Source organism: Dipodomys merriami, unplaced genomic scaffold (assembly GCF_024711535.1).
Source record: "Dipodomys merriami isolate MVZ:Mamm:240054 unplaced genomic scaffold, mDipMer1.0.p SCAF_41, whole genome shotgun sequence".
Lineage (NCBI taxonomy): Eukaryota > Metazoa > Chordata > Mammalia > Rodentia > Heteromyidae > Dipodomys > Dipodomys merriami.
This window is the reverse complement of record NW_027205715.1, coordinates 620,495-632,713: the sequence shown is the minus strand read 5'-3', so window position 1 is coordinate 632,713 and position 12,219 is coordinate 620,495. Positions and strand designations below refer to the sequence as shown.

Below are 12,219 nucleotides of genomic sequence, written 5' to 3'. Positions count from 1 at the left end.
TTGTGGGGCCTAAACTCTGGGCCTGGGCGCGGTTGTGGGGCCTAAACTCTGGGCCTGGGCGCTGTCCCTCAGCTCTTCAGCTCAAGGCTAGCGCTTTAACACTTGAGCCACAGCCCCACTTGCGACTTTTTTCTTTCTGCTTATGTGGTGCTGAGGAATTGAACCCAGGGCCTCAGGCATTCAAGGCAAGCACTCTACCACTGAGCCACCTTCCCAGCCCCAACATTTAATATTTCTATGACTATAGTTACCATTTGGAAAACTTGTGACTGTTTTTTGTCATCTTCTATGCCATTTCTGCATAATTTCAGATATTTTAAATTTTCATTTTAACCAATGTGATCTCTTTATCTCTTGGAATAATATGAACATGCTTCTTTTAGTCTTTTTTTTTTCTATAAAAGCAGATTTGTATCATCTGGAATGAATTTATGGTCCCATTGTTGATTTTGTTAATTATCATTCTGGGTATTTGTTTTCTTCAAGTGTTTTGGAGTTGCATTTAACAGCTAAGTCTGAGTGAAAGACTTTTTGCCTTTGATTTTCCTCTCACTCCACTGAGCTCACCTGTCCTCCATCATAGTTCTGCATCACTACCCGGATGAAACCTGACTTGACAGTCCCATGGAGCTCCAAGTTCTCTCCCCATCACTCCACAATGAGCCAGCCTGATTCCCTCCCTGATTCCAAGTTGGAAGCTACATCTCCCTTCTTTTGCTCCCCAAAACCCACAGAAGCTACAGTCTGGGGGATGGAGAGAGTACATCTTTAGGTCTCTTTTTATGAGAAAGGTAACTTCATCCTGATCCCTGGCTTCAAGTACTGGGTCTAGATCCCGGAATTTTCAGTCCCTTTTGAGAGGAAACATGGAACTGTTATGTAGATAAGGATAAACAGTGGTGGACCTAATATGTGGCTGGTAACATGTGTCCCAAAATGACATCTTTTTCCCACCAGTGCCTTGTTCAAATGCTTCTTCCTGTTCAGATACTTTTTCCCATAATGCCCTGGATGCCCACACAACCAATGTAAAGAGCTAGGGCAGTGCATGCACAAGCCATGAAGCACTCAGTGCAAAGCCCAAGGGAGAAGATATGGGAGGAGCCCTGGATATAACAACCACCATCCAAGATGACTATCTTCGTTGCAGCCCCTTTCCTGATGGAGAGTTTCTGCTTATGTTCTTCCATGACTTTCCTTTAACTTTCAAATAAACTTACTCTGTTTATCTTAAACATTTTCCTGCAACTTTCTGCAACTTTTTGTTGCTATATCCTCAGCCTTTGTAGGACCATCATTTCAGTCCAGTTTGTTATCTCTTACGGTTTAGTTATCTAGTCAGCCCACAACACCATCTTGTCTGGAAGCTGAGTTATGATTTTTTTTTCATTTCTTTTTTAATGTTTTGTCTCTGCAGTTGCAGAGGGGACAGAGGGCACATACACATTGCAATAGTTTGACAAGGCAGAGATTTCTTTAGGGTAACAATTCTTACCAGGACATTTATTAGGTCAAAAGATTCACGTGTTGTTTTTTTTTTTTTTTTGACGTTTCTGATTCATGTTGTGAAAGTGCCCTCCACCTGATATCAATTTTCATGTCTATCACTAGACAATCCCATTTCTTCACTCAAGCACCAGTTATTACTAAACGTTTACATCTTTGGAAACCTCACAGATCACAAGTTCCCCACTCTAATTCACATTTCTTTATAACTTTTCATATGCTTAGTGACATCTTCAATGAGTGCTCTTCTGTGAAATGCTTGCTCCTGCCTTTCATTTACCTTTTCTTTGGGAATATATATTTTCCTATCCTAAATCTAAGAATCTGTACTTTATTTTATTGTCATGTAAAGACAATGAAGCCAAACCTTTTTTTGGGGGTTGGGGGAGAGGGGGTCCGGTCATGGGGCCTGAACTCTGGGCCTGGGCGTTGTCCCTCAGCTCTTCAACTCAAGGCTAGTGCTCTACCACTTGAGCCATAGCGCCACATCCGGCTTTTTTTCTTTTTGCTTATGTGGTGCTGAGGAATCGAACCCAGGGCCTCATGCATGCAAGGCAAGTGGCTCTACCACTGAGCCATCTTCCCAGCCCTATGAAGCCAAATCTTATGCAATTTGATTGAGTATAATTTTTTTCATTTCCTCTTTGCCATGAACACCTTTCTAAGGAATAACTGAATCATTGGCAGAGCTTACCCTGCTTATATCTAGTGGTACTTATATCTAGTGGTATTACATTTTGCAATCTCATTTTTGGTTGGTTTGGGTGTGTGTGTGTGTGTGTGTGTGTGTGTGTGTGTGTGTGTGTGTGTGTGTGTGTGTGTGTGTGTGTGTGTGTGTGTGTGTGTGTGTGTGTGTGTGTGTGTGTGTGTGTGTGTGGTTTGGGTGTATGTGTGTGTGTGTGTGTGTGTGTGTGTCCTTGCCCATGCACTAGCACTGGTTCTAAGGCTTGGGAGTGTGTGTGTGTGTGTGTGTGTGTCCAGGCGTGTGTGTGTGTGTGTGTCCTTGCCCATGCACTAGCACTGGTTCTAAGGCTTGGGAGTGTGTGTGTGTGTGTGTGTGTGTGTGTGTGTCCAGGCGTGTGTGTGTGTGTGTGTGTGTGTGTGTGTGTGTGTCCTTGCCCATGCACTAGCACTGGTTCTAAGGCTTGAACCCTGCCCAGGGCTTCATGTTCACTAGGCTTTTTCACTCAAGGCTGGTGTTCTACTACTTGAGCAACACCTCTACATCCTCCAACATTTTAAAATGTTGTAAGACAGCACCTTTCACTGTAACACTTTTCCAAGCACAAGTTAGCTATACAATTTCTTTATCTCAAGGCAAATTTTCTTTCAAAGTAAATTTTAAACAATAAAACTAAAGAATCAAAATAATATACTTAATGTACTTAAGCTGTTACGATAACTTGAATATCAAAGTTACTTATCTAACTGACTTAGTTTTGATGTTTTCACCTAGAATCACCAATTTTAAGAATGTAAAGCCAGACACCAATGGCTCTCACTTGTAATCATAGCTACTCGGGAGGATGAGATCTAAGAGTGACAGTTTGAAGCCAGTCTGGGCAGGAAAGTCCTTGAGCCACTTACCTCCCATTAACTACCCAAAAAAGACAGAAATAGAGCTGTTGCTCAAGTGATAGAACAATAGCCTTGAGCACAAAAGCTCAAGGACAGCACCCAGACCCTGAGTTCAAATGCCAGGAGTGGCACACAGCCCTCCCCCTCACCAAAAAAAAAGAAAAGAAAAAAGAACTACTAGAACTTTGGGGGAAGGTTATGTATCTAAACAATATACTATCAATATCTAAACAGTAAGTTAAACTATTATATTAGATACTTTCCTACTGGCCACTGACTCACACAGAACAATTCTAACATCTCTGGACTCTGTTTACTGTGACTGCCTTGCAAGCACGTGTTCCTTGGGTCAGCTCCAAAGTAATTCCACTGAAAATAGAGATACCACTTACCCAACATTCTTCCTCACAATCAAATATTGTCTATGATTTTGTAAGCGAATACAATACCAAAGGCAGGATCATTCCAAACCATAAAAGAGAGATAACAGAATTAATTAAAACTCCTCATGCCATTCTGCCTACATTTTAGCTCCAACAACCTAATAATACAACCTTTTACACTTCTTAGAGAAACTCCTCCCCAACTGCCCATACCTGTTGAGATGCAAAGCCAAGTTCTCTCAGTCATATTTCAGGGTACTTTCCACCTTGAAACACTATTCCTTGAGAGTACACTCAAAGATCAGAGGGCAGAGATTTCTCCATGAGATTTCACCAGGTGTCTTACCCAGCTTAGCATTAGTATGATAAAACTTAGCATTCTCCTGCCAGCAGTCCAACTGTAAATAACCACACTTGAGACCCATAGGATTTCTGATTTCTTTGTAATTTTACAAAGCTTTAACCATTAAAGCATGATCAAACAACCTGCCATGGGAAAACAGATGAACAGAAGACTGCAATAAAGCCATCAGTAAGTGACCTCAGTGACTGTCCATTTAATAACCCTTTGTCTCTAACTGTCCCTTGTAGGCTCTCAGCTGTTTCCAAAGCAAGTGCAATATAATAAGACATTAAATACCTCCTGTTACATGGCTACAAGTGAATTATACAAGACAGGATATGTTATTTAACATAACCAAAGAAAAAAAAATCCTATAGCTGCTGACACAGCTGTATCAACTATCAGTTTCTTCTAGCAGGGATGAGAAGTTAAAGAAAAATACCTTATTTAATAACTACTTTAGAGGTTCATAATACAAAGTAGGTATTTCTTTTTGTTTTCATGTATCTATTCCCAGGATCCCAGAAAGTCAATACACACTCCTTATTTTCAACATTGCCTGACTGAAGCATGGCAAAGAACTCTTATAATTTCATCAGTATGTATTTAATCTGATTTCAATCTATGCATTTAATTTTATCAACTTTCCTCTTCCAATTATACCATTAATGAAAAACTTCTACTGCTGGATTGTCTGATAAAAAATGAATAATAATTCTAAGTTATTCCTCTGCACATATGCCAAGGCTTGCAACCTAACCTAAGCCTCACATGGGCAATATAATTATACTATAAAATACAAATTCCTATCTGAGATATAATAATGACAGCACCAGATTTTCTTCTGAGTGAATGATTCTGTTCTTAATAGAAAGTGTATAGATATTTACATAGCTCTCAACTTCCAGAGGATAAAGGGTAGAAGAGTATAGCCTACATAATATAACTGTACAGGTTCCAGAACCAGCCCTTAGCAGTTCAAAACCTGCCTCTGCCACTTGTTAGCTGTATGACCATGAACAAAGTATTGAACCTCCATGTGCAATCTTTCTTTCCCTACCAAACTTCCTGAAGATCAATTTAAGATAAGTGCTTAGAGTTCCACTGTCTTTTAGCCTGGTCCCAGTGTCTGGCTTCAACTACTGCCACTCTACTAAAACAATTTTGCCAAGGTTAATGGTCAACAGCACCATCCTTTGAGTCATTATTGAAACATCAGCCACAATTAAGAGCATCTCTGTTTTCTCTGGTTCTGTAACGTTCTTTCCTTTGCATTACTTCACTCTAGAATGCCTTTTTTCTCTGTTCCAAGTCTTTTCTCTTCTGCCCTTATAGCAAACATTGCATATCCTTTTCACTCTTTTCACTCTACAAAACATTCTTCCTTTAGGCAATCTCATTTTCTTCACAAGTCTTCATTACAGATTAACTCTCCAATACTCATCTCTGGCCCAAACCTACATTTAAAACTGTCTCTAGGATGTCACATCTTAGAAGGTCCCACCAGCACATGGGATTCAAGAACAAAGTCAATGTTTTTCTTGCCTGAGTTTCTTAAATCTGTTTCTCCTGTTTCTAATCATATGTTAATATCATCATCAGAATGACTACAAATTTTGGACTTCTATTTCCTTTCTCATTCATTTTGCCCACATTTATTAACTGTTGAAGGCCGTTTTATCCATCATAACTCTTTTAATCTTTACCATTAATGAAGATGAGGCAGATCTCCCCATTTTAAAGAAACAATACCAAGATTTAGATATAATCTTGATTCAAGATTAGAAAGCTACTAAATGTCAGAGCTGATTTCGTGAGTCCTATCTACAAAGCCCAGGCTGTCTATCATAGTGTGAGATGGGAATGTCTATTTAAACATACACGTATCCCATTCTAGACACTGTCGCCACTGACAGCCAGGTCTAAAGAAACAACAGTGGTCAAGACAGACATGACCTCTGCCTTTATGGAATAAAACACATGGTAGAACTGTCAGTTAAACAATCAAATTACAATCAAACATAGGAAGCTCTATGACACAGAAATCAAGTGTGGAACCACAGCACCTAACTGAAAGGCTCGTGAGAGGCTCTCCCCTGAAAGTAACATCTGACTGAAACCAGAAAAGGTAGTAGACGTTTGCCAAGCAAAAACAGATACCATTTTATACCCCCTAGGACCACTATCAGAAACAAACAAAATGGAACAGAAAATAACAACTGTTGGCAGGAATGTGGAATGTCTATACATGGTTCTTAAGAATATAAAATGGTACAGCCCCTATGGAAAATACTGGGACTGTTTCTCAAAAAACTTAAAAACAGAATAACCATGACTTGGTATTTCTACATCTGAGTTTATTCCTAAAAGAAGTAAAAATAAAAATTTAAGTGTACATCCATCTTCATAGCAGAATTGTTCACAATAGCTAAAAGGTAAAAGCATTTCAAGTGTAAAAAAAAGTAAAAGCATTTCAATAGATCAATAAAATGCAATATAAACATTTCATGGTATATTATTCAGCATTAAAAAGGAATAAAATGTGTATGCATGCTATAACATGAATAAATTTTGAAAAGTCTGTGTTAAATAAAATAAGCCAGTCAGTAAAGTACAAATACTGTGTGATTCTGCTTATAAAAGGTACCTAGACTAGTCCAATTTAAAGAAACAGGACTTTGAGAAGGCAGACATAGGAAGATACTGTATCGTGGCTACGCAATAATACAATGTATGCAATAATGGAAATGTTCTGGAGATGGGCATAGTGATGGTTACCTAACAGTAAGAATGTATGTAACATCACTGGATTCAACACTTATAAGTGGTTAAGATGGTAAATCATATATTTTGCCACAATTTTTTGAATCAGCTTTGTCACTCTTTGTACACATTGGTCCACTTTCATATGAAAGGTATAAATCATTTCCTCCTAATATTTTATAGAATGCAGTTATACCCCAAACCATAGGATATTTACATGGGAAAAGCTAGTGAAATCACAATATTTTATATTCATGCTTTAAGATGTCCCCTAAAAATCTGGTTTCATATAATCTAATTTAGTCTCTTCTTCAATCAACAGTACTTATTTTTACCTTTACTTATTTTTGTGACAATACTTGGGCTTGAACTCAAGGCCTTGTACTCTTACTTAGCTTTTTAGTTCAAAGCTAATGCTCTACCACTTAAGCCACATCTCCACTTTCAATTATGTGCTGGTGCCTTGGAGATAAGAATCACAGACTTTTCTACCCTGGCTGTCTTTAAACCACGATGCTCAGCTTTCAGCGTCCTGTGTAGCTAAGATTACAGGCATGAGCCACCAACATATGGCCCAGCATAGTATTTCTAATACCTTAATTAGACTATACAGATCACCAAACTCTAAGAAATGGTTTAAAAAAAAAAAACAGCTATCCTGTCAATTCTAAAATTAAGCAATCATATAAGCATATCCAGTATCTTAGGGCTTTTCTAACTTAAAAAACTTTTGTTTCAGAGATATTAATATCAAACTAGGACATTTATAAATAGTTTACCCTACATGAGAAAATTAAGCATTCTTAAGTTCTATAATAAATTCAGTGCATTTCCCAACATAAATAACATGCTATTATAAGTGTTTTATATTTTTATCAGTGAATTTTTCCATTTATTAAATAGAAATTACATTATTAAATGTCTGTAACATTTGAGCATAATATAGACTCTGTATTACAGAATTCAGCTCACATTAATACTACAATTCAGTCTAAAAAAAACACAAAACAGAGAACAAAGTTTGTTGTTGTTGTTTCATTTTGATAAATTTAAGAATGCCATCTATACTTTAAATCATACTGTAAGATGTATCTTAAGAAAATGACCTATTTCCAAACCCCTTGTGTAAGTATGACATAAGGAAAGTTCAGTCCATTCGGATCTTCTGATTTGTCATCCTATATATGATGCTATCATATCCAGGGTCCATGTTCCAAATGTTGTAGGAGATGATGAGGACAGCCAGAGCCAAGGCAATCATCACCCAAAGTACCAGGTTGAAAACCACTGAATACTCAAAATTATATTTATATGCCAAGTTATAGGGAATTACTTGTTTCTCTGGTTTTGCCTCAAGGATCATCCTGGTCTTCCTCACCAGGCGTGTGTCAAAGGACTTGATGGTCACTAACTCTACCACTGCATTCCCTCCATAAAGACTGTACATGTCATCTGCAAACTTTTGTAGAGCATCAACGAGGATCTTAGAAGCATCTCTGAATTGTTCCGACTCTTTGCCATAACGTTTCTCAATTTCATCCAAACCTACTAGCTCCAGGGAATACAAATCAGGAGATTGATCCTCAGCTATGTGCTGGTGGAGAGTTAACAAACTTGAGATCTCATGAAGCACTTGCAGTTCAGAAAGAAAAAGCAGGTCAACTTCCTCATTCCTACTCAGAGAATTTAAAGGGAGTGAACTGAGAATGGAGTTTTCTTGAAACAGGTGATTCCGGAGTTGCTGTAATGTGACTGAAAGGTCTTCAAACACCAAGTTAGCCTTCCCCACCAAATACACTCTTTCCTCGCTGGGAGCCAACTGCAACACTACAGGCGTTTCTTCAGAGAATAAGGAGTGGATGGCATTTGCCACACTGTCAAGACTAAAAGGAACTGCATTTTCCAAGGGGTAGGAGATGACTCTTTCTGTGGGGAAGGCCAGTTTGTCTATTCCTTTCACCATTACCATAATGGTAGCTTGGGGCCTGCGGAATAGGTTACCCACTGCAAGTCCTGGCCAAGAAAGGTTTTCTTTCACAGTGAAGCCCATGGACAAAGCAGCAACGTCTGGGATTCGCTCTGCTGATATAGGCCAATTTCCATTTCGGAAAACAACAGACCCTGGTGATCGTAATATACTAAACTCGTTCCCCCAAACACCTGCCACCAACAAGGACAGGAGTACGAGGAACGCAGTCGTCATCGTGCCGCGGCCGCTGCAGCAGTGCAAGGCGACACAGACGGCCGGCGGGACACCGGCGACCACCGCAGCGGGAGGAGGTGACTTGCTCGAGCTGGTTTCTACTCCCAGAGTCCGCCGCCACAATTTCTTAAAAAGCATTACAAACACTATATTTGAAGGACAGAAAGGAAAATAATTTTTAAGACATTAAGAAGTTGAGAAAGGCTAGGGAAAAAAAAATTCCAAAAACCCTCCTAAGCACTTGATAGGATTTCTAAACCAGATAGTCTGAAAGGTCTGAGGCCACATACTGTTCTCAAACCCAGCAACCAGGTCTCATTTTTTAGCACCAGGGAATGAGAGTAGAAAAATAAGTTCACAATTGCCTAATCAGAAATGCAGAGTATCCCTCTAAATTAAAGTTAGGAAATCTTCCTCACATCCTGAGAGAGCTGTCAAGTTTATCTAGGCAGAGGAATCTCAGTCATGTTAAGTCTAAACCACAAAGAGTCTAACAGCTAAGCTACAGAACAGCATTCTGAAAAGACAAATAGTACTTGTTGCTTTTGGAGAACCTAGTTCATGAGAGGAAAAATTGATTTTGCTTGTGTTCTCTGAGTATTTTGCAGATCGGAGCTCAAGTTGCAATTCATTACAGCTCTGCCTGCCCAGGAGCCTGTGCCAATGACTCCATTTTCAAGGTATCTCTCTCATCCATAAAATTCAATCCAGGCCTTAAATTTGGTACATGAAAACCTTGTTTCAGAGACTATCTTTGTATTTGTAAGTATGTCAAAGAGTCTATTCGGATAAGTAATCATAAATAATTTTAAAGTACACAGCAATAACAGATTGTAAGCTTTCCCTTTGTGATATACTTCAACTTTATAAATGTTCTGCAATCTTAAACTAAAATGTTTAATTTAAATTGAAATTTCAAACACAACTTTTACTACTTACACAATATGCATTGAATGAGAAAATATACTGTGATAAGGAACATATGCTCAAAAATCTTCTATACCCAGGAGATTGCTTCAAGGTAACTGCCCTTCTGGAGACCAAAGAAATAAAAGGAGGAAATGTCACTACCAAAACTATTGTCCAAAAGACAATGTAAGATTGAACATGAGGTCAATTTTATATCAAATACAGAATAGTTACATAACCACAAAAGGGAAAGGCAGTTAAGATTAGAGAATGAGCAAAGATGAAGGAGAATTTACAAGCTTTAGTTAGGATGTGTCTCTGAAGAAGATCTACTGTATTATAATTTCCTGCTCCCAGAAATCTGTACTTGTCACTCCTGTAGGGCAAATAATTTATAAATGTTGGAAGAACATTACTTGGTAGAAATAACTGCAGTCTATTTTGTGGTTTCTCATTGATATTCCCACCAGACACTATACAAACTCCATGGAACAAAACATGGTGTTTCTGAATTACCCACAATTATGTTAAATGAAAGAGGGAGATTTGATAAGAACAAAAGATAAGGGACTAGCCTAGAGTAAACCAATCACAAGAATCAGGAGCACTCATTTCTGTGTTTATTTTTCCATAAACCAGCAATAATGAATAATTCAGTCAGAAGTAACTGACTGGTGTAGACCTCCATCAGTCCCATGGAGTATACACACTCATTTGCCTTTTCGAGCTTATTACTTGATTAACTACAACTTCATTTGATTCACCTAGATTAGGGACATACTGTATAATCTTCAAATCAAACATGTTTATCTGATTCGTTAAACATGCCAGACTTGCAGAGAAAGTTAAATTGAGGGCAAAAACGTGAAAACTCAGGAAATAAAAAACTCACTTGTCAACACTGCAATGTCAGTCTCCTCCCCCCCATTCGATATCAATCTCAATCTCCCCTCACCCTTTCTCTCTCTATAACCCTTTTTATCTCCCTTCTCTGTCCTCTTTGATGTTTAGTTTCTCTGAGGTAAGGTCTTGATATACAGTCTAGGTTGGTTTAATTTATAAACCCAGAGTCCTGGGTTTACAGGCATGTACCACCATATCAGTCTTACTGTTAAGTCTTAAATTTAATCTGCTACAATTATATGAGAGTCTTTTTAAATCAATGTTAAGTTTTATCCCATTAGTGACAATTCTGGAAGCTACCACACAAATACTTCCCCCCCACCCAAAAAAAGTTTTTTATTCCAATTAGTAAGTTTAACTTGAGCTAAGAGGTATGTTTATACTTACTATTTACAGTCAGAGAGTCCCTTCCAAGTCCATTTTTTGGATTACTAAAATCAAAGTAATTCAACAAGTTGAGTTTTTCAGTTGTATTTTCCAGTAAGAAGAACCCAGTGTCCTCTTGCAATAATATTTAGAAGCATTTTTATCTAGGTGTCCATTGGCCCATACGGTGATGATGTACACAGCAAGCTCCTTAACTGGGACACAAGTTGGAATGTAAATGCTGCTGCCTAGCAACTGAAGGTGTGGGATTTTTAACAAGAATGCTCAGGTCACATTTGGTCTTTCTATATAACAGCCTTAAGCTAATAACTTGATAGTACCACTTATTAGCATTATTCTTATGATCTTCCACCTCATTTGACTGTTACCTATTAAAACATCAGAGTAACATACTATCCAAATGAATCAATGAACTCAAAACAGCCACAAGGAATCTAGAATAGTAATTTAAACATTCTAAATGTTTAAATGACATTTTTGTTTATAAGAAGGCAAATTATCTTATAGATTACATCTGAGATAATCTCTTCTGAGTCCTGTTCCATTCAAGAGGCACAGTTAAATTTTCTGGTTTTATTTCAATATGGTCTGATCTGCCAAAAGATACACAGTGTGTGTTGCCATTCTGTTTTTGAATATATGCTGTCAAAAATGCTTGGAACCACAGAACCATATCAGAGGAGCAGCACACAGGCTTGATTTCTCTACTCATAGTAACTAGTAATCCCCAAAGTTCAAAGAGTACTTTTCTTACTTATGGCCAAAATAATATAAAAATAATGTGTATGTTTATGTACTCTCTTGTATGTCAACTTTCTCAAGCAACCCTGAGACCACTAAACAATTTTCTCTGCTTCAAAATCCATTCCAAATCCATCTACTTCTCCTCACTTCCAGTTATCCTCCTGAGGCAAGCAACCTTTACCCTCACCTACAACATTCCTCTGGCCTTCCTTTTGTCCCCTGCCTATGGTCCAATCTCCAAAGAAATCAGAGCATCTCTTTTTTTAAAAAACAGATGGAATCATGCCACTCCCTTGCTTATATACTATTTCTTTCTTAATGAGCTCCCTCTGCACATGGAATAAAATCTATACTCTGACATTACTGTGTTTCCTAATTATAGCAAGTCTCCCTCTCATTCACCAGTCTCAAGTCATACAGGCCTTCTTTCTGTTCCTCAAATAATCCTTTTCCCTAGGCTTTGCACAACTTTTGTGTTCTCATCTATTCATTCCCAAACC

General features: G+C 38.2%; 2 protein-coding genes across 7 annotated transcripts in view; both read right to left on the bottom strand.

The window, feature by feature from the left end:
• The window catches only part of Fto (FTO alpha-ketoglutarate dependent dioxygenase), a 392,707-nt gene that overhangs the window by 297,167 nt on the left and 83,321 nt on the right, over positions 1-12,219 (bottom strand). The gene's annotated exons all lie outside the window — the stretch shown is intronic.
• LOC138806893 (renin receptor-like) overlaps positions 3,038-12,219 on the bottom strand; it is a 92,467-nt gene continuing 83,285 nt past the window's right edge. Inside the window, exons 2-4 of one of the 2 annotated variants that reach the window (XM_069992313.1) lie at positions 10,976-11,019; positions 9,716-9,809; positions 3,038-8,922 (exon numbers count right to left, since the gene is read on the bottom strand). In XM_069992313.1, the coding sequence (XP_069848414.1) occupies positions 7,721-8,922; positions 9,716-9,758 (1,245 nt within the window). In that variant the 5' untranslated portion in view covers positions 9,759-9,809; positions 10,976-11,019 and the 3' untranslated portion in view covers positions 3,038-7,720. The remainder of the gene's footprint in view (positions 8,923-9,715; positions 9,810-10,975; positions 11,020-12,219) is intronic. The other variant, XM_069992314.1, reaches the window with a different exon arrangement.